Genomic DNA, 24,239 nt, shown 5'->3' on the forward strand with positions numbered 1-24,239 from the left:
TGCTACCTCCCTAAAATGGTGGTGATACCTCCCTGAAATGAGTTTTTGCAGGGTGGGATGTCTGCCACTCTCTGCAGATTCCTGAATTAGCATTAGCTACAATTAAGTTACTTCCACTCTATCTATATTCTACTGTGTAGAAGCAGGTTAGAATGTCCTACAGTCATGCAGTTTAATCTCATGGCAGCAGCAAAGACCACAACACCAGAAATCTTGTTTGTAAAGTCTTCATTTCATCAATAAATAATAAAACTTGGAAAATCTGCTATCATTTGGGAAGCAAAATTTGCAATTACATTTAAAAAGTCTATTTCTTATTCCTTTGCAAAACAGTTAGTTGGATTTTGACCAAGGGAAATTGGCCACAGTGGGATGGGGAGATTTACACAATAGAGAAGCAATTAAGGATTGGAGATGATGGATAAACACATGGATGTCATTTGCAATCTGGCAAGTAGTTTCGTTGTTCAGCTAACCGAATCATGCTACATCAGTTGGCCAGCAGAATGATCCTATCCTGAGATGTAGGAACCAAAAGCGTGCAATAAATTAATAAAAAACATGCTGTGCCACTATTTTAATATATTTTATCAGATCAATAATGAAAGTTAATACCATCCAAAGACATAATTACCTCATATCATGATGTGCTGACTATAATGTTCAGGGGAAAATAGGCTTATAGCATCATGGAAATCACACAAAATTTACAACACAGGAAGTGATCATTTGGCTGACTGTGTTTGTGCCAGTTTAAAAAATAACACTGAGCCTAATTCCTCCCTTCCAGCACTGTGTCCATAACCTTGAAGGTCACGGCTCTTCCAATATACATGCAAGTTCAATTTAAACGTGATGAGGATTCTTGCCTCTACAACCTCAAGGACTGTCTTGCAGACTCCTACTACTTTCTGGGTGGAACGAAAATTCCATTGCCTCCACCCTCGTTTACTCTTCTCTCAGTCATTTTCAGTCAGTTTTTTTTAGCCACATTGCCAAGGGAAACACATCCTAGTTGCCTAACTAGGCCTCTCTTAATTTTATGCACATCTATTCAGTATCTCCATGGTCTCTTCTACTCCAAAGTAAACAACCTAAGCCTATTCAATCTTATCTCATAAATACATCAATGGGAATGGGAGAGGTTCCAAAGGATTGGAGGATTGGTAAATTGTGGTTCCCTTATTCAAGAAAGAGAGTAGAGATAGCCCATGAAATTATAGACCAGTGAGTCTTGCTTCAGTGGTTGGTAAGATGATGGAGAAGATCCTGAGAGGCAGGATTTATGAACATTTGGAGAGGCAAAATATGATTAGGAATACTCAGCATGGCTTTGACATCACGAGTCTGATTGATTTTTTTGAGGATGTGACTAAACACATTGGTGAAGGTAGAGCAGTAGATGTAGTGTATATACATTTCAGCAAGGCATTTGATGTTACCCCATGCAAGGCTTATTGATAAAGTAAGGAGGCATGGGATCCAAGGGGACCTTACTTTGTGGATTCAGACAACACACATCAAAGTTGCTGGTGAACGCAGCAGGTCAGGCAGCATCTCTAGAAAGAGGTACAGTCAACGTTTCGGGCCAAGACCCTTCGTCAGGACTAACTGAAGGAAGAGCTAGTAAAAGATTTGAAAGTGGGAGGGGGAGGGGGAGATCCAAAATGATAGGAGAAGACAGGAGGGGAGGGATGGAGCCAAGAGCTGGACAGGTGATCGGCAAAAGGGATATGAGAGGATCATGGGACAGGAGGCCCAGGGAGAAGGAAAAGGGGGTGGGGAAACCCAGAGGATGGGCAAAGGGCATAGTCAGAGGGACAGAGGGAGAAAAAGGAGAGCGAAAGAAAAAGAATATGTGTATATAAATAAATAATGGATGGGGTACGAGGGGGAGGTGGGGCATTAGCAGAAGTTAGAGAAGTCAATGTTCATGCCATCAGGTTGGAGGCTACTCAGACGGAATATAAGGTGTTGTTCCTCCAACCTGAGTGTGGCTTCATCTTTACAGTAGAGGAGGCAGTGGACAGACATATCAGAATGGGAATGGGATGTGGAATTAAAATCTGTGGCCACTGGGATTCAGAATTGGCTTGCCCACAGAAGGCAAAGAGTGGTTGTAGGAGGGTCATATGGAGGTCAGTGACCAGTTGTGTGCCTCACGGATCTGTTCTTGGACACCTTCTCTTCATGATTTTTATAAATGACCTGGATAAGGAAGTGGAGGGATGGGTTAGTACATTCGCTGATGACACAAAGGTTGGGGGTGTTGTGGATAGTGTGGAAGGCTGTCAGAGGTTACAGCGGGACAACAATAAGATGCAAAACTGGGCTGAGAAGTGGCAGATGGAATTCAACCCAGATAAGTGTGAGGTGGTTCACTTTGTTAAGTCAAATATGATGGCAGAATATAGTATTAATGGTAAGACTCTTGGCAGTGCAGAGGATCAGAGGGATCTTGGGGTCCGAGTCCATAGGACACTCAAAGCTGTTGCGCAGGTTGACAGTGTGGTTAAGAAGGCATATGGTGCATTGGCTTTCATCAACCGTGGGATTGAGTTCAAGAGTTGATAGGTAATGTTAAAGCTATGTAGGACCCTGGTCAGATCCCACTTGGAGTATTGTGCTCATTTCTGGTCACCTCACTACAGGTAGGATGAGGAAACCATAGAAAGGGTGCAGAGGAGATTTATAAGGATGTTGCCTGAATTGGGAGCATGCCTTACGAGACTAGGTTGAGTGAACGTGGCCTTTTCTCCTTGGAGCGACGAAGGATGAGAGGTGACCTGATAGAGTTGTATAAGATGAGAGGCATTGATCGTGTGGATAGTCAGAGGTTTTTTCCCAGGGCTGAAATGGCTAGCACGAGAGGGCACAGTCTTAAAGTGCTTGGAAGTAGGTACAGAGAGATGTCAGGGGTAAGTTTTTCTACACAGAGAATGGTGAGTGCATGGAATGGCTGCCGGCAACGGTAGTGGAGGAGGATACAATAGGGTCTTTTAAGTGACTCTTGATACATGGAGCTTAGAAAAATAGAGGGCTATGGGTAACCTTCGGTAATTTCTAAAGTAAGTACATGTTCAGCACAGCATTGTGGACTGAAGAGTCTGCACTGTGCCATAGGTTTTCTATGTTCTATGTTTCTCATACAATTTTTCAACCTTTGCCAAATTTTCCTAACTCTCCTTTGCACTCTCGCCAGTACAGTCTCATTTCTTCATCATATGGTGGTCAGAACTATATCCAATACACAAGCTGGGGCCTAACTAATGTACACAATTCATACATCACCTCCCTGCTCTTAAGAACTAAGCCTCAATTTAATAAAGGAAAGCCTCACTAACTGGCTTGTTGACTGAAATTAATATCTTTAAAGACTTCTGAATATACACTAAGATCTCAATATTCACCCACATCTCTCACAATCTTCTGTTTATTATGTACCCATTGTCTTGTCAGAATTTCTAAATGCACTACCTCACAGTCTTCAGATGAAATTCCATTTGCCACACTTTGCCCAACAAACCAGACAGCCTCTATTTTCCTGCAGCCTGAAGCTTTTCTCCTCAATGTCAACCCAACAGCCATTTTCCCCATAATTTGCAAGCTATTTTTGATCAAACTACCTGTACTGAAGACTAACATTAATGAAAAAAGCAAGGGACTGAGTACTGAGACCTACAGAACAACTTTGGTAATAGACTTCCAATCACAAAAATAGATATTGACTAATTACCCTCTGCTTCCTGCCACTGAGTACATTTTGGATACAATTGGCATTTACTTTTCCCATCTGGGGATGCCAGTGGGGATGTCGGTGATAATAAAGCTAATTGATGCCCCTTGCTAACTAAACAAAAAAATAGACCAGTCATATTCTCCCCTTAGCAAATTCATGCTAATTAACCTATATCTATTCAAATCTAAGTTCATACAATATGCAAAATTGATTTCAATAATTTTGCCATTAACTGACCTGTGATTATATGGTTTATACCTCCCTCTCCCTTTAAACACCAGCACAATGCTAGAAGTCTTCCAAATTATGCAGTCTAGGATCTGTCCCGGGACCAGCACATAAGTGCCATCCATCACAAAGAAGGCACAATAGAGCCTCTACTTTCTTAGAGGTTGGCACAGATTTGGCATGTCAGCTAAAACTTTGATAAACTTCTATAGATGTACAGTGGAGAGTAATCCTGACTGGTTGCATCGCAACCTAGTTAGGAAACACAATTGCCCAAGAACAAAAAGGTAGGTTTAGGAATAGTTATTACCCTTCAATCATCAGGCTCCTGAACCAGAGTGGATAACTTCACTCACCTCAACTTTGAACTGATTCCACAACATTTGGACTCAATCTCAAGGACACTTCAATTTATATTCTCAGTATTATTTATTTATTTAATTTGCACATTGGTTGTCCATCTTAATGTGTAGTTTTTCCATCAATTTGATTGCATTCCTCTGTTCTACCTGTGAATGCCTCCAAAAATGAATCTTAACATGGTGACATATACTTATTTTGATAATAAATTTACTTAGAACTCTGAAATCACTGACACCATTTTTGTAGCCACGGAGGACAGAAAAAGATGGTCAGATCACCCACAGTTTCCAAGCTTCCTCCTTTAATGAGCCTATGATATATTTAATTTGGGTCTGACGATTTGTCAAATCACCAAATTATATAATTATTGTTACTGAAACTGTGAAAAGTTCTCAAGAATCAATCAATTTTTCAGGAGCAATGAAGATCAGATTTAAACAACTAATGACAATTATACTCGGGCAGACTACATTGGTCAAGATAATATATGCAAATGAAAAGTTGAAAGTTAAATTGATGGAAGTATCTTCACATTTCACTCACTCATGTCCACAGCTAGATTGAACAACACAATGTGCAAATCTCTGGCTGCAATTGAAAACGTGTCTCTATATGATCTTACATGAGCAACACACACAAAATGTTAGTGGAACTCAGCAAGTCAGGCAGCATCTTTGGAGAGGAACAAACAGTCAACATTTCAGACCGAGACACTCCATCAGGTCTCAGTCTGAAACATCAACTGTTTATTCCCCTCCAAGTTCTTCAAGCAGTTTGTGTGTGCTGCTCATATACGATCAGAGAGGGGCATGTTTGCAAATGCAGCCAGAGCTTTGCACACAGCTAGATTGCTCAAGATTTCCAACAACTGCAGAACCTCTTGTGTTTATGATTGTTCAAGAATTTCATATACATATTTCCAAAAAATGCGATGACATGATAATATAAATTCAAGTTTTTTTCCATTCACTACAAATAGAGGTTCTTAGCACATACTCAAGTCCAATATTTCTACAGAAGACAAAATCATAAATTTGCTAGTGAATTCTGGCAGTTTTTATAATTACCTCTTTTATAAGTAACTTTAGCATCATTAAGAATAACTTGAGAGTGAGAGAGAGATTGTATAGTAAATCTATGTTGTTGCATTGATTGGTCAATTGTTATTACACCAATCCTAAGCATTCAGTGGTGCAGAAGTAGAATTCATTTACTTAGAAATATCCTTCAGTCTTCTGTAAAAGAAACCACTGTGTAAGAAACATGATATTGATTGAATGATCAATGTGATATACTACTCAAATTACCTGTTGGAAATAATTTGTTCTTGTGCAACATTTGCCATCTCATCAATAGTCCTCCACTCCATGACCATCAGAAATAAACAAAACAACAAAGCTGGTGCAATGTTCTTCAACTTATCTAGAAGGCAGAAGATGATGGTCAAAGAGTCGGAGTCATACAGCACAAAAACAGAACCTTTGACTCACCATCTTCATGCTAGCCATCAACACCTTACTTATGGTAAGCTCTTGGTCTGCAGCATACTATGCCACAGTGATTCAAGCTCTTGCACAGATTCAAGCTCTTGCTCAGATGTTCAACTATGATTAGAGGAAAGTGTCTTATTCCAATCACTAGTGTCTTAGTCATAAAGTTATACAGCATAGAAACAGGCCCTTTGGCCTGACTCATCTATACTGACCAAGATGTCTATCCAAGCTAGTCCCATTTGCTTGTGTTTTGGTCCATATCACTCTAAACTTGTTCTATCCACGCATCTCCCTTTATGTCTTTTGAAGTTAAAGATTACAGTTAGTTTCCAGGACAATGAATTGTCACTATTTGAAAGAAACATCAATTTTCTTTTAAATCAGTTTATTTACATGTCCCAGTTTCAATTCATGATGATCTATGTTATGATAACAAAATGACAACCCAAAATTCATTGCAGAGGAGGCAATGATGGGTTTCTGCTATTTGAAAGATGAGCTGAATTCAACTCCCAAGAAGTGCTTCTCTTTCTAAGGAGCTCAATCACAAAGTTTTTGCTGAATCTACCATTGCACACGAAGGGAGTATCACTTCATCCATGGCATTTTCTTTCAATGAGGCATTAAACAGAGGCCTTGCCTTCTCACGTGAATAGAGTTGCAACAATGACCACACTTCATTCACTGTGAAGCACTGTACAACAACCTTTGAGAAAAGTGGTGCATTAATTCAGTTCTCACTGCAAGCAGAAAACAATGTAAAGATTTATACACGAAGAATCTGCAGCAGAAGCTTTGCAATTCCTAGCTAACGGTCTTTATAAAACTACATGCTAACAGTTGAACATCAACACAGTAATGAAGTTGTAACTCCATCTGCTTAGTAGATAAAGATGAACCTGGTGTAATACAGAAGTCTAGGACATTCGACTTCCCGCCAGGACTTCAGACAGAATATTGGAGTCAGACTCAACAGGCTAAATCTTATTTACCGCTAGCCAGTTGTTTCATAGAGAATGAATGGCAACATCCTTCTCATGACTCTACTCATTACAAACATTGAAATGATAAAGTCTGATGCGCTGGAGCTTAGATGTCAGTGAATCTGACCTGCTGCTCTCCTGCCACACAGTCTAGTGGCAAAGCTTTGATGTGCGGAACGGAAGTCCAGATCAGCTTCTATTTGCTAAGGCAAGCACAACTAAGCATTGCACTAATTTAATTTTTACTTTTATTTAATTTGCTATAAATTAAATTGGGTGCCAGGATAGCGTAGTGGTGAGTACAACACTCTTACAGCTCAGGATGTTCCAGAGTTCAAAGTTCAATTCCAGTGTCCTCTGGAGTCTCTGCATGTTCTTCCCATGAAACATGTGGGTTTTCTACAGGTTCTCCAGTTTCCTCACACAGTCCAAAGGCATGGTTAATTGGCCATTGTAAATTGTCCCGTGATGAGATTAGGTCTAATTGGGTTTGTCAGGGGTTGCTGGGGCTGGTAGGGCCTGCTCCATGCTGTATTGCTAAAGTAATTAATTAATTAATTAGATTTCTAATAGTTTTCGTAACACTGAACTATTAAAGACACTTAAAAAGGGAAAAAAGCTTTTGACAATGGCAAACTAGACTAATGACCAGTATCTACCACCTCACACTTAATCACCAGTTACAGTTTAATCAATTAATCCCACACAGAGCTGCAAAAGATAAATGCAGATAAGGGAAAAGCTCTGGGGCTGAGGTCGGTGAGGGTGCAAAGAGGATGGATTCAAGTGAGAATGACAAGCCAGAACAACCTTAAACCAACCAAATATCCTGGAGTTGATTAAAACCGACCAGATTTCCTCACTCAAAATAGGGTCAGAACTCACTTTTATCAACATGGATAAAAAAAACATGATATTATAAGGAAGTGGAGGGATTAGTTAGTAAATTTGCTGATGACACAAAGGTTGGAGGAGTTGTGGTTAGTGTGGAGGGCCGTCGGAGGTTACAGCGGGACATTGATAGGATGCAAAACTGGGCTGAAAAGTGGGAGATGGAGTTCAACCCAGGTAAGTGTGGGGTGGTTCATTTTTGTAGGTCAAATATAATGGCAGAATATAGTATTAATGGCAAGACTCTTGGCAGTGTGGAGGATCAGAGGGATCTTGAGGTCTGAGTCCACAGGACACTCAAAGCAACTGCGCAGGTTGACTCTGTGGTTAAGAAGGCGTACGGTGTATTGGCCTTCATCAATCATGGAATTGAATTCAGGAGCCGAGAGGTAATGTTGCAGCTAAATAGGACCCTGGTCAGACCCCACTTGGAGTACTGTGCTCAGTTCTGATCACCTCACTACAGGAAGGATATAGAAACTATAGAAAGGGTGCAGAGGAGATTTACAAGGATGTTGCCTGGATTGGGGAGCATGCCTTATGAGAATAGGTTGAGTGAATGTGGCCTTTTCTCCTTGGAGCGATGGAGGGTGAGAGGTGACCTGGCAGAGGTGTATAAGATGATGAGAGGCATTGATCCTGTGGATAGTCAGAAGCTTTTTCCCAGGGCTGAAATGGTTGCCACAAGAGGACACAGGTTTAAGGTGCTGGGGAGTAGGTACAGAGGAGATGTCAGGGGTAAGTTTTTTACTCAGAGTGGTGAGTGCGTGGAATGGGCTGCCAGCAACGGTGGTGGAGGCGGATACGATAGGGTCTTTTAAGAGACTTTTGGATAGGTACATAGAGCTTAGAAAAATAGAGGGCTATAGGCAAGCCTAGTAATTTCTAAGGTAGGGACATGTTCCGCACAACTTTGTGGGCCGAGGGGCCTGTATTGTGCTGTAGGTTTTCTATGTTTCTATATTGACAGCATTTCTAACTGGAAAAGAGATGGGGTTTAGGGTTTTGGCAATTCAAAGTGCATTGACCAATATAGGAATGATTTTACAAAGATAAAAAGTGATGAGATCATATTAGCATTGGAAAAGAAGCATGTGATATTTTAAATTGAATGCCTGTACATTAACAAGTATTTTAAATGAACGGGACAGTGATATTTAGAATAAAGAAATTTCAATGACATCAAGTTGATAAAGGTAGAAAATGTGATGGCAAGTACTGTATTGACCAACTTTCAGGGAAACAAAGTCACAGGTGTCAGCACTGGGTGTGCTGAGGCAAGCAATGTTAGATGATCTTCACAATGATCTGGATATGTGGCTAGAAGTTCATCTCAAAGCCAAACATACTTGGTACATCTCAGACAGCTTCCAAAGACCACTGGTCTTCTCACTCTCCATGGCTTAATCTATATTCTTTTTGACTAGGGACAGCTTCGCTGCCACCGGTTTTTGTTGAAGCTTGCTGTGCACAAAATGGCAGCCATTTCTTCTAGATTATAATTAGTAATTACATCCCAAAATATTTACTTTGCTGGAAAATGTTTTATATAATTTGAAAGGCATTGTAGTACTATAAGAGCTTTCTTTCCTTTGAAAAAGGCATCTAATAATAATATTTAAAACCAATGAAAACAGATAATCAACTCATGTAGCTTCCATTTCATCCAGTGGTTAATCTTGCTCATTTTACCTCTTGCAGTCACTGTTTCTGCAACTTGGCAAATAGCCAAAAGTCTACCATCACCTCTTTAAAGGCCAAGTCTGTGTTATAAAATACCCCTTTAATTGTACATTGTCCAGCAATTTAAGTTTACCCATCTGTTAGAGAATTACTACAACCACTATTCCCCACACATTAGGTCAGAAGTGCCGCATTATAACAGCTATTAGTTAATAACTGAGTCAATAATTTCACTTAGAAGTTGGTCCTTCTGCAATGTTTTGCTCTGATACAAAGCCAAGACTTTCCATCAATGCAAACTGAATTACAAAATTGGAGAGAGAAGTTAGAAATTTGGCAAGAAGTGTGAGACCACTTCAAGGAGGTAGTTTCACATTATAGTCAGCGCAAAACAAATTTCACAAGTTTCTGAATTATCTAAACTACAATTTTAACCTTTTCAATTCTGGCAATAAACTGACATTTATTTGGCATCTTGTTAAAAGTCTAAATTTTGAAAGGAAACAGAAATACTTCAGCAACACACACTAAATGCTGAAGGAATTCAGCAAGTCAGGCAGCATCTATGAAGTAGAAGAAACAGTTGATGTTTCAGGCCAAGATCCTTCATCAGGATTTTCATTAGTAATGCTCTAGCATTCTGTACACAGCACATTTTCACAATCAAAACAGATCAATATGTTTAAATATACTGCCAAGTGTCACTGACTGTGATTGAAATAATCGTTGGGAAAACAATGAATTATCCACTTCGCTTGAAGAATATTGAAGGATTTTAAACATCCACCAGAACCAGAAAAGGCAAAGGCAGACATCCCACCGCTCCCGGAAGTTCCGGGAGCCTCCCCAAATTAATAGTGGCTCTCTGATGCCCGCAAATTATGTACAATGTCCCGAAAATTGATTTTTTTGAGAGCGAGCATGAAAGAGCGAGCGTGAGAGAGTGTGCCAGATAGAGAGCGAGAGAGTGCGCGAGAGCAAGAAAGCAAGCACAAGTGACAGCGACGAGTGAGAGAGCGCGCACACGCACGCAATAGAGAGAGAGCGAGAGAGTTCCAAAAAAGTCAGAGTGGCAGAGTGTTCCAAAAAAAAAGAAAATATAAAACGTACGTCACCCCAGACTACACTAAAGTGTACCCCTGCCTAATAGGGGTCAAAAATAATGACAGTGTTGTTCGCTGCACTGTTTGCAACAGTGACTTTTCTATTGCCCATGGTGGGTTAAGACTGTGAAAGACATGTTGAGATGAGTTTAACAGGTGTCATCCGTTCATCAGCATAGCTAACTTTATTTAAACTAGCTGGCTAGCTGCTAAGGAGCTACTCTATTACAGACATCCCACCTCTCCCTGAAGTTCCGGGAGTCTCCCACAAATTGATAGTGCTACCTCCCTGAAATGAGTTTTTGCAGGGTGGCATGTCTGGATGCTGGCTATCTTAAAGAAAGGACACAAAATCAATTGTGGTAATAAGAGGGCTCCCTCCTGGTTATTAAACAGTAACTCATTGCCAGAGTCCCCCTCAGCTTCCCCCCAGTAGCCTGTATCCATCTAATTAGAAATACTATGCAGCAAATCTCAGAAAAAAATAAAGGACAATAGGGAGCAGCATCAACCACTGCATGTAGCCTTCTCCTATCTCACAAAAACCTTTGATATTATCAGCACCAGAAATATATCATCATTCTGCTGCTACTACATGATGTTATGCAAGCCGTGATCCTACCAGTGACCAAATCCCCTTGCACAATGAGGTCAAGCAAGGCTGTGTCATTATGCCAACCTGCTGCTTGAACTTCCCTGCTGCAACACTATATTTCAAGTAGGATTGACTCTGTGATGAGTTAAGCCATGGGACACATGGTAAACTGCTTCTTCACTCCAGTACAAACAGCACCCCAACCTCAGTTATTGATTTAAACTAAGTAGGCAAAAATTGTGAATGTCTACATTTGCAGAGCAAGCTGAATCTAATTCCTTCACATTAACAAACAACAGGATGAAGCTTTCACTTCATATAGGGAAAACAAAGCTGCTCTACCAACTGACTGAAGCCACACAATTCTACCTTTGAAAACATGGGCCATTTCCTGTATCAACAAGTAAACTTCTCTAAACACCATAACAGTACAAGAAATAAAATCAGGAATGGGCTACTTGGCCATTCAGAAAGATCATGGTTGACCTCTTACCTCAGTGTCATTTTCCATCACATAGTTCATATCACTTGATTACCTTAATATGTTAAAAAATTGTCTTGAATATATTCAGAGACTAAGTTACGAAATCCAACTTGGATTGAGGACTCCATAGCTTCAGCTCCTTAGGAGTTAAGAAACTTTTTCTCATCTCAGTCCTGAATGACCAACCCTTTGTTTTCAGTTAAAGAGTTAGCAATGCCTCAAAGCTTAATCTGCAAATGCAGACACACATAAGTTTGGTCTGCTTACTGTAACTCAATGACTGAGGCTGGGGTACTCATTGTACTGGATCTGAGATGCAACTTACACAGCTTCCTAATTGCCGCCTGGCTAATTCCACTTCAGAGGCAAATTTATTGGAGATGCAGTATTGCAGCAAGGAAGATTGAGAAGATTGATGCAATGATACAGACTTGCATTACCATCATGCACGGGGATTTGTTCAGCAGTGGAGTCGTTGGTTGGATCAATACTTGTATGACATCAGGAGCAATAGAACAGAGCAGAAAACACTACAACATAGTACAGGCCCTTCGGCCCATAATGTTATGCCGACCTTATAACCTACTCTAAGATCAATCTAACCTTTCCCTCCTATCCAGCCATTCATTGTTCTATCAATCATGTGCCTCACTAAGACTTTCTTAACTGCCTCTAATGTACAATCAGTGGCCAGTTTATTAAGCACACATGCAATTATCTAATCAGCCAATTATGTGGCAACAACTCAATGTACAAAAGCATGCAGATACGGTCAACAGGTCCAGTTGTTGTTCAGATCAAACATCAGAGTGGGGAAGAAATGTGATCTAAGTGACTTTGATGGTGGAAAGCTTGCTGGTGTCAGACTGGATGGTTTGACTAGCTCAGGAACTGATCTCCTGGGATTTTCACACGCAACAGTCTCTAGAATTTACAGGGAATGGTGCAAAAAACAAAGGACATCCAGTGAACAGCAGTTCTATAGACAAAACGGCTTGTTAATAAGAAAGATCAGAGGAGAATGGCCAGACTGATTCAAACTGACAGGAAGGTGTCAGTAACTCAAATAACCATGCATTACAACAGTGGTGTGCAGAAGAGCATCTCTGAATGCACAACACATTGAACATTGAAGTGAATGGGCTACAGCAGCAGAAGACCACACTGGGTTCCATTCCTGTATCCAATAAAATGGCCACTGTGTATTATCTACCTTCACTACCATTCCTGGCAGGGTGGTCCATCACTCTCTGCAAAAAACATACCTCTGACATCCCCAGTATACCTTCTTCCAATCACCTACAGATTATGCCCCTTCATATTAAACATTTCCACCCTGGGAAAAAACTCTCTGGCTATCCACTTAATCTATGGTTCTTATTATCTTGTACAACTCTTATCAACTCATTTCTCATTCTTCTTCACCTCAAGCCCTATCTCACTCAATCTATTCGCACAAGACATGCCCTCTAATCCAGGCAGCATTCAGCATCCTCTGCACTCTCTCTAAAGCTTCCCCATCCTCTCATAAGGCAACCAGAACTGAATACAATATCCAAGTGCAGTGTAACAAAAGTTTTATAGAGCTGCAACATTACCTCATGACTCTTGAACACAATCCCCCAACTAATGAAGGCCAACACACTCTATGCTTTCTTAATCAACCTATCAACTTGTGCGGTAACCTTGAGGGATGACTGACAGTTCTAAACAACCCAGAGGAAACATCAACCATGCAATAAACTTCCAAGCCTATTAATAACTTTGCATGTTCAATGTGATCACCTCTCATTCTTCTAAATAAGAAAATATACACCCGGTCTGTGTAATCTCTCTAACACATGAATCAGGACCAGAAGTTGAGGAACAGAGGTTACTTTCTTATTTGTGTCTGTGTCATTAGCAAAATCAGAACAAAACAGCTAAACGAATGATAAAAAGTTCAAGACCCGCACCAATTTCTCTTGCCCTTTACAACTTGTGAACCAGAAAGAGAACCATTTATATCTATTCCCTGTTTCCTATTGACCAGCTAATCTTTGATCCATTTCATTCTGTAATACATACACAAGCTTTTGTTTTCCCCGATAATCTTTGAAGTAATACTTTATCAAATTCTTTCTGATATCTGAGTACATCTACCAGTCCCCCTTTATCCAAGGCACATAGCACTTCCTTGAAGAACTCCAATAAAGAGGTCAAACATGATTTCATGATATCCTTTTCATAAAACCAGATTGATTGGCCTGATTATCTTGGATTTCCCTAATTTTTTTTGCTATAACACCTATAATAATATCTTCAATGTTTTCCCTAAGACAGATGTTAAGCTAATTGGAGACTGACACCCTACTCTCAAAATAAATGTACTTGCAATTTTCCAAACCTTCCCTGAATCTAGAAATTGTCCTCAAAAGGCAAGCCATCTTGTAATCAGTTTGACAAGGTTTGTTGCACTTCCTTTAATACAAGCTTGCATCAAACGTGATACCTCTTCCATTCACAGGAACACAGGGTCTGTAGTGAACATTCAAGGTGTGTTCTCATCTGTTCCTACATAACTTGAGTAAGATATCTTAATTCCTGAACTTAAGTCTTCTTAAAATTAAAGTTGTCTTAAAATTTGTTCAAAGACTAAAATATGTTTGAAAAATTTCCTTATTGGTGGAAGTATCTGCAACAGAATGATGTGAGAGTATTCAATAGATAATGAATTTCCAGAAGAAATGACTGAAGCTCTGTTTCTCCACAATCAACAGGTGATAAAAGTGGAGCCAGAATACAAACAACTATTTCCAATCCAGTGCCATATATATATGAAGTAAGGCTTCAAGAGGAGAAAGAAATGTCAAATGATACACAATTCATGGCCTTTCATGTCTTCTGTTAAAGAATATTACCCTTATGCAAAGATTTGTTTATTGTGTGTTGTGTTTAATGATTGTTGTACTAAATCTTTTTGTAAATGTTTGCACAGAATTCAATAACTATTGAACAGGCTTTGTAGTAAATGCCTCAGTACAGACAGTATCGAGTATCCTAGTACTAAACTAAAGAAAGAATGAAAAATTAAACAATTTCCAAAGAGCACACTTATCAGGGATTTGCATATTCAATTACTGCAGATCTCAATTTATAATTTCCTTATTTTCTGAATCAATTGCACTAAAGTACAGATATTGCTTTCCTTGGTTGCAGAGTGGTGTCTCTTAAACCTGGCACTCTAACAAGATCTATCCTCGAATGCAACTATGCAACTTTGCCTGCAGACATTGAACAAAAGTAGAAAACAAAGCATGCTAGGCATACATCCAAAGCGCTATACAAGGGTAAAATATTAGGTGCACAGTTAGTCCAACTAATTAACATAGGAATTATTCCATAGGTAGCAAAGAAAAGGGGTCAGAGATGAGTTATAAACATGAGAAAATTTGAAGATGCAGGAAATCCAAAGCAAAACACACAAAATGCTGGAGGAAATCAGCAGGTCAGGCAGCATCTATGAAAAATAGTAAACAGTCGACATTTTGGACCGAGACACTTCTTCAGGATTGGAAAGGAAGGTGAGAAGTCAGAATAAGAAGGTGGAGGGAGGGAAAGAAGAAGAACAAGGTGGCAGGTGATAAGTAAAACAGAGAGAGGAGGAGGGGTGAAGTAAAGAGTTGAGAAGTTGATTGGTGAAAGAGATAAACGGCTGGAGTGGGGGAATCTGATTGGAGAGGTTAGAATATCATGGAAGAAAGGGAAGTGGGAGGAGCACCAGTGGGAGATGATGAGCAGGTAAGAAGATAAGGTGAAAGAGGGAAACAGGAATGGAGAATGGTGGAACAGGTGGAAGTTCGAGAAATCAAAGCTCACACCAAATGTTTCAATCGTGAATAAAATCAACCTGATGACAGAGCAGAGATGGAGGAAATTATTGAGTTTAAAAGTAGAAATGCTCACCAATGAATTCATCCTACTGTAAGAATTGGGAAATAAATGACATTCAAGACATATGCATGTTGGCCTTAGTTGGAAATAAAACAATCAATTTACCATCTCTACAGTAATCTGGAGGAATCTTCAGCTCAAACAAATTATATTATTGGTAAAGCACTGAGCCAAATCACACTTACTGTTATCAACATACGTGTAAGAACAAAACAACATGGTTATGGATGATAACACCAAGGACAATAGTGATGAGGAGAAACTCAACATGATGAACTGAACCAGGAAACAGTAAACCATACATAATACAGCCAAATGAAACAGCGTTACTCCAGGGCCAAGGTGCAAAACACAGTACCAACAATTACACACAGCACACTGCACACATAGCACATATAAGATAGCAAACACAAATAAGATATCAGTAAAATAGAGTCACACAATAAGTTATAGTCCAAGACCCTGAATCCATTAGTGTTGCAGCAATCTGCAATCCAACACAATGTGGCTTGTCTTCAGCCGAGCAAACACCGAAGGCAGCACCCACTCCAGCTTGGATGCAGTGCCATACCGCCTCCGGTGGAACGCACCAACTCCAGTGCCCCTCTCTTTGGTGGCTGTAAACAGGCGACACCACAGCTTGAGGTGTCCTCACTATGACCAACGCCATGCTGCTCCCTTTTCATTCACTCTTGCCACCCACCAATAAGTCAGTGAATTGGACTTGCAGCATTCCACATTAACAATGTCTAACAAGGTCTTTTGATCATAAGAAAAGTGACTAAGACAATCACTTGCTGTCAGACTACACACAGCATTCACACGCTGACTCCTCTGATGTCTCTCTGATGAAGGTAGAAGCACACTCCAAACCAAGTCCAGCTCCTTCAGTTTCTCCACCAACAAGCAATTCACTGATGGGGTGGACCTTCAGTACTTTAAGTTCTTAATATTCAGCAGGGTCTTGTGATCATAAAAAATATGTTTAAAAAAGACAGTAACATCTTTGGTTGACTCAAAGCATCCACTGTGATTGAATGCATCACCATCTTACTGGAACTCCCACACAGACACGAATACAAAGATAAAATGGTCAGCTATGAAAATGGGTACATGTGATATCTTCATGTACTGCCACTGTTTTCTCTGGTGCACTTTTGACATACATTGAAATTTGTGCACATGGAGGCAGACAGACAGACAGACACACACACACACACTCACTCTGAGTATTTCACCGGTTTACAGTTCATTTATACTGTTTAAAATCAGTTTACCTATCTTGCACTGATTAGTCGGTCACACTGCAGAGATGTGCCAAAATGGTCTGATACACTTCAGATATAAAGATGTGCAGTAAAGAGCATCCTTACGTGCTGCATCACTGCATGATACAGAAATTACACTGCAGTGGACAGGAAGGCTTTACAATGGGTAGTCAAACTGCCCAAGACATCACCGGTACCAGCCTACATGGCACCAAGGACATATATACAGAAAGGTGGTGGAAAAAGGCCAGCCATATCATGAAGGATCTTACCCACCCTGCTCATGGATTGTTTGTCCCGATTCCTTTGTGGAGGAGGCCATGAACAATTGTTCATCCCAGTTTGGCAAAAGAATAAATTAAGGAAGGTAGTGCACCCGTGGCTGACAAGGGAAATTGGGGATAGTATCAATTACAAAGAAGAAGCATACAAATTAACCAGAAAAAGTGGCTCACCTGAGGACTGGGAGAAATTCAGAGTCCAGCAGAGGAGGACAAAGGACTTATTTAGGAAGGGGAAAAAGATTATGAGAGAAAACTGGTAGGGAACATAAAAACTGACTGTAAAAGATTTTATAGATATGTGAAAAGAAAAAGATTGGTTAAGACAAATGTAGGTCCCTGACAAACAGAAACAGGTGAATTGATTATGGGGAGCAAGGACATGGCAGACCAATTGAATAACTACTTTGGTTCTGTCTTCACTAAGGAGGACATAAATAATCTTCCGGAAATAGTAGGGGACAGAGGGTCCAGTGAGATGGAGGAACTGAGCGAAATACATGTTAGTAGGGAAGTGGTGTTAGGTAAATTGAAGGAATTAAAGGCAGATAAATCCCCAGGGCCAGATGGTCTGCATCCCAGAGCACTGAAGGAAGTAGCCCAAGAAATAGTGGATGCATTAGTGATAATTTTTCAAAACTCTTTAGATTCTGGACTAGTTCCTGAGGATTGGAGGGTGGCTAATGTAACCCCGCTTTTTAAAAAAGGAGAGAGAAACCGGGGAATTATAGACTGGTTAGTGTAACATTAGTGGTGGGGAAAATGCTAGAGTCAGTTATCAAAGATGTGATAACAGCACATTTGGAAAGCGGTGAAATCATCGGACAAAGTCAGCATGGATTTGTGAAAGGAAAATCATGTCTGACGAATTTCATAGAATTTTTTGAGGATGTAACTAGTAGAGTGGATAGGGGAGAACCAGTGGATGTGGTATATTTGGATTTTCAAAAGGCTTTTGACAAGGTCCCACACAGGAGGTTAGTGTGCAAACTTAAAGCACACGGTATTGGGGGTAAGGTATTGATGTGGATAGAGAATTGGTTGGCAGACAGGAAGCAAAAAGTGGGAATAAATGGGACCTTTTCAGAATGGCAGGCAGTGACTAGTGGGGTACTGCAAGGCTCAGTGCTGGGACCCCAGTTGTTTACAATATATATTAATGACTTAGATGAGGGAATTAAATGCAGCATCTCCAAGTTTGCAGATGACACAAAGCTGGGCGGCAGTGTTAGCTGTGAGGAGGATGCTAAGAGGATGCAGGGTGACTTGGATAGGTTAGGTGAGTGGGCAAATTCATGGCAGATGCAATTTAATGTGGATAAATGTGAGGTTATCCACTTTGGTGGCAAAAACAGGAAAACAGATTATTATCTGAATGTTAGTCCTGACGAAGGGTCTCGGCCTGAAACGTCGACTGCACCTCTTCCTACAGATGCTGCCTGGCCTGCTGCGTTCACCAGCAACTTTGATGTGTGTTGCTTGAATTTCTAGCATCTGCAGAATTCCTGTTGTTTATTATCTGAATGGTGGTCGATTAGGAAAAGGGGAGGTGCAACAAGACCTGGGTGTCATTATACACCAGTCATTGAAAGTGGGCATGCAGATACAGCAGGCAGTGAAAAAGGCGAATGGTATGCTGGCATTCATAGCAAGAGGATTCGAGTACAGGAGCAGAGAGGTACTACTGCAGTTGTACAAGGCCTTGGTGAGACCACACCTGGAGTATGTGTGCAGTTTTGGTCCCCTAATCTGAGGAAAGACATCCTTGCCAAAGAGGGCGTACAAAGAAGGTTCACCAGATTGATTCCTGGGATGGCAGGACTTTCATATGATGAAAGACTGGATCCACTAGGCTTATACTCGTTGGAATTTAGAAGATTGAGGGGGGATCTTATTGAAACGTATAAAACCCTAAAGGGATTGGACAGGCCAGATGCAGGAAGATTGTTCCCGATGTTGGGGAAGTCCAGAACGAGGGGTCACAGTTTGAGGATAAAGGGGAAGCCTTTTAGGGCCGAGATTAGGAAAAACTTCTTCACACAGAGAGTGGTGAATCTGTGGAATTCTCTGCCACAGGAAACATTTGAGGCCAGTTCATTGGCTATATTTAAGAGATAGATATGGCCCTTGTGGCTAAAGGGATCAGGGGGTATGGAGGGAAGGCTGGTACAGGGTTCTGAGTTGGATGATCAGCCATGATCATACTGAATGGCGGTGCAGGCTCGAAGGGCCAAATGGCCTACTCCTGCATCTATTTTCTATGTTTCTATGTAGCATCCACGACAGGCCCATCAGACAAAAAGTTACTTTCCCCATGCAATAAGGCTCCACCGACTAACACACCCCATTACATCCCCCTATCACTACTTTATCATTTCCTGTCAAAATCACCTTATGTACAGATACTCTTGTACCTGTTATGTACATACTGTATGATCAATCTATGTATATAAGCTATCTTATATATTTATATTTACTGGCTTTTTATTATTGTGGTCTTTATCAGTGTGTTTTTATATGTAGCATTGGATGTGGAGTGACAATTATTTTGTTCTCCCTTATAGTTGTGTACTGGAAATGACATTAAACAATCTTGAAGCCTTGAAATACCGCTACGCTGCACATACCTCATAATGGTAGTTCATGCAGGTCAGATACTTCCAACAACGATCTCCACGTATCTTAATCAGCCCCTGTTAATATAACAAAAGGTATTCACTTTAGATTACAACTTCAATAACAAATACATAAAACAACAATATACAGAATCTGAACAATATTTGCTGCAATGTCATCATTAACTGACATCAATGTTTACATAAACAATTATTGATTCCATAGCCAACAAACTATCTGAAAATGAATAATCTGGAAGGAAATTATAGGCCAGGTCACTGCAAAATTTCTTTAAGAAACAAAAGCAATACACACAAGATGCTGAAGGAACTCAGCAGGTCAGACAGCATCTATAGCAGGGGTTCCCAACCTTTTTTACGTCATGGACTCCTACCATTAAACAAGGGATCCATGGACCCCAAGTCGGGAACCCCTAATCTATGGGGAGGAATAAACAGTCAGCAATTTGAGTCAAGAGCCAACTCATGAGGGGTGTCGGCCTGAAAAGTTGACAGTTTATGCTTCTCCATAGATACTGCCTGACCTGCTGAGTTTCTCCAGCACTTTGTGTGTGTGCCAACCTGTTTAATCTTTTTTAATTGCTGCATCCGTGATTCCCGTAACCACTAATACTGACACTGATGCATTCACATTGCTACCATTCGGGAGGAGGTACAGGAGCTTGAAGACTCACACTCAACATTTTAGGAGCAGCTTCTTCTCATCCGCCATCAGATTTCTGAACAGTCCATGAACTCGTGAACACTACCTCACTATCTTGCTCTCCGTTGGCACAATGTATTTATTTTGATAAATTTCCTACTGTAACTTAAATTTTTTTAATGCATTACACAGCTGCGGCATAAAATCAAACTTCACAACATATGTCAGTGATAATAACCCTAATTCTGATTCAGGTAGGCATCTGTATTGGCACATGTATGCATTGCAAATGAGAACTTCTCCTGTACTTCAATTCCAAAACAAATGAGGGATAACATTTTTGACCCACTGAAAATGGATTAAATTTCTTCATCACTGCAAATAATAAAAATGAATCAGTGGCCTACAACAACAAAGACACCTGGATGAGGCCAATCCCATTGACAGGAAGATACACAATCAGATTGCATGGCCCTCGAGCTATGTAGCCTGACATGGGCCTTTGAAGTGTAGGCAGATTCTGATTAGAATTATAATGTAACAGACCAAAGAACACATCAGTAGCCAGAAAAATCTGATCCAATCTCCGCCTTTTCTATCTCAAATTACAGGGATATCTCGAGGTGATCTCACAAGAATTCTAGAGGCATACTGCCAAAGCTGTCATCAAGGAGACACCACTTTATAGGAAAGCATGCAAAAGAACAGAATAGGGTGACAGAAGATAATCTCGATAACCTTTTGCCGTTCTCCAGTTAGTTCTGTTATTAAGCTGTAATATTTCAAATGGAGCTTCAGATTGGACACCACTATAACTTTTGTTAAGTGTTCCTTCCTTCATTCCACATTGCTTCATTTCATAGATAATAAACACATGGACCAAAACATTTCATGAATATTCTGGATGCTCTTTGGAATCCTGTTAAGTCAAATTTTGGAGAACATATTCCTGTCATTTAAATGGATACTACTGCTCATTCCAAGCCAACTTCATTTTTTATTTTGTCCCATATAATTTAAACATTAATTCTGCATGCATAACAACTGTGTAGCTTTTAAGTAGTGCATAAAATGCAACCTTTACAACCAAAGACAATAGTAAAAATGTTTCTATCTTCCTTTTTGCTGAATACTATACCAGTGATCAAACAGTATTTCAGAGGAGCCGGGGCTACATATTTGCAATCCTGCCAATTTTTATGGCAGCTCAGCCTAGCTACAGGGCTTTTAGATAAAGAAAGAAGATAAAGAAAAAGGACATGCAGTGGGGAGATCATCCATATGGCCTGGTGGCATGCATGACACAGTGTACTGAACTCTCTCATCGCTTACCAGCTGCGGGTTCTCGAGTGGACTTAGGTATATAGCCAAAGCTAAAATTACCCTTGATGAACCAAGAGAGCACCATTCGCGCAACAGAAACAAAGCTGGCATTGAGCTAAAGGAAACAAAGAATCAAGGTTTAAGAAGGACCCTAAAAGGGGTGAGAGTTGGAGGCATGGTGAGGTGTGGGAAGGAAATGCAGAACTGAATGGAGATGCAGTACAAACAAGAGGAAATGAAATTCTTACAAAATTGGTGGAGGAGGACTATTTAAAAGCAAAAATATGAAAAATAAGATGACAAAATTTAATTGCATATTCTTTAATTTGGCAACAAAAGTGATTAACTTAAATTATAGACTTACATATGAAAGTGCCACATTGCAACCATCACTGGATAAGGCCTACAGTTGGGCAGGAATGGCAGCTCAGCTTGGCATTCGGATTTTCAGATAAAACAGAGGAGGATAAAGGGCAATTAGACAGCAATTTGAATGGAAAAAGAAAACAATATCAGCTATCACATTACCAGGATTGTTCCAGTGACTTCAAAAGTCAATGGGATATGGAAGAGCAAAATTAGAAAGAAATTTCTTAAATGTGAAAAGCAAATACAGTCACAGAGTAAAGGGTATCAAAATGTTGCAATTTCCTAGAAATATTTTCAAGATAACTTTTTTTCAAAATTGCACATAGCAGGCCATAACAGGGAGGCAGCAGTTCTGAATGTGCTGAGCAAAAAACCTCACCAGTGGAGGGTGGCAGTGGGAAAGAAGCAATCATAATCTGATTAGAATTAGCATAAATAGACCTGAGGAGAGCCAAGGTACCGGTGACCCTGTTTCCATCCAAGGGGTCAGGGTGGACATGGTGGAGGATTACAAATACCAGGGGATACGAATTGACAATAAACTGAACTGGTCACAGAAAAACTGAGGCTGTTCACAAGAAGGGTCAGAGCCGTCTCTATTTCCTGAGGAGACTGAGATCTTTAACATCTGCCGGACAATGCTGACGATGTTCTACGAGTCTGTGGTGGCCAGTGCTATCATGTTTGCTGTTGTGTGCTGGGGCAGCAGGCTGAGGGTAGCAGACACCATCAGAATCAACAAACTCATTCGTAAGGCCAGTGATGTTGTGGGGATGAAACTGGACTCTCTGATGGTGGTGTCTGAAAAGAGGATGCTGTCCAAGTTGCATGCCATCTTGGACAATGTCTCCCATCCACTACATAATGTACTGGGTGGGCACAGGAGTACATTCAGCCAGAGACTCATTCCACCGAGATGTAACACAGAGCGTCATAGGAAGTCATTCCTGCCTGTGGCCATCAAACTTTACAACTCCTCCCTTGGAAGGTCAGACACCCTGAGCCAATAGGCTGGTCCTGGACTTATTTCCTGGCATAATTTACATATTACTATTTAACTATTTATGGTTTTATTACTATTTATTATTTATGGTGCAACTGTAACGAAAACCAATTTCTCCTGGGATCAATGAAGTATGACTTTGACTATGACTATGACCAGGGGTCCCCAACCTTTTTCGCACTGCGGACCAGTTTCATATTGACAATATTCTTGCGGTCCGGCCTACCGGGGGTGGTGCTGGTAGGGTTGCCAACGGACAAGAGTAGCAGTCAAATACTCTGGGTTTACCCCGAGAAAGACTACAATGACCATGAAGCCTTGCGCGGGCACCAGCGCGCATGCGTGACTTGCGCATGCGTGTATAATTTTTTTCTACAAATTGTTTTTGGCGATTCTGTTCGGGGGTGTTAATCACGACCGAAATATCGGTGATGAGTGGCTAATACACTCAAAGTTTCCTTTCTAAAAGGATTTATCTAACGAATTTAATATTAAACACACAGCGCATATTTTCCTCGCATGAATATAGTGATAAGTCAATTACCAGGGGAGCTTGAAGTAAGTGTTGAACGAACTTCCAGTAGAAGTGGTAGAGGCAGGTTCAATATTATCACTTAAAGAAAAATTGGATAGCTATATGGACAGGAAAGGAATGGAGGGTTTTGGGCTGAGTGCAGGTCGGTGGGACTAGGTGAGAGTAGCGTTCGGCACAGACTAGAAGGGGAGAGATGGCCTGTTTCCATGCTGTAATTGTTATATGGTTATATAAGTCAACAGCATCATAACATTTTAAGTAACGTTTGGATATTAAACACGCAGCGCATATTTTCCCCGTATGAACATATAAAATCATTGCAACACACCAATATCACTGAATCAGTGGGAGCCCTGGGCTTGTTTTCCTGCAACAACACGGTCCTATCGAGGGGTAATGGGAGACAGCGACCATTAGAGCAGTTATTGTGATAAAACTATATAAAACACAAGTTAGTCTAATTCTGAGGGAAAGTAGTAATAAAAGCAGAGAAGATGCGGTGAAGATTTAATGTCTTAATTATAATTATGGAGATATACCGACCAGGCTGGGCATAGTTTGGGGAAGCGCTGCAGAGGAAATGGAAGAGGCATTAAGAAGGTGAGTGAGAAAACACTGAAGATGGTGACTTCTCTCCCAAATATAACTAGCCTTCACTTTGGTTAATATACACTGATTAAACAATA

At 40.5% G+C, this 24,239-nt stretch overlaps 1 protein-coding gene across 1 annotated transcript in view; it reads right to left on the reverse strand.

The window, feature by feature from the left end:
• Nucleotides 1-24,239, reverse strand: part of lmf1 (lipase maturation factor 1) — a 523,997-nt gene that overhangs the window by 346,506 nt on the left and 153,252 nt on the right. The window contains exon 2 of the mRNA XM_072268434.1: nt 19,672-19,737. Coding sequence (XP_072124535.1) covers nt 19,672-19,737 — 66 coding nt within the window. The remainder of the gene's footprint in view (nt 1-19,671; nt 19,738-24,239) is intronic.

Source organism: Mobula birostris, chromosome 9 (assembly GCF_030028105.1).
Source record: "Mobula birostris isolate sMobBir1 chromosome 9, sMobBir1.hap1, whole genome shotgun sequence".
NCBI classification, from domain to species: Eukaryota; Metazoa; Chordata; class Chondrichthyes; order Myliobatiformes; family Myliobatidae; genus Mobula; species Mobula birostris.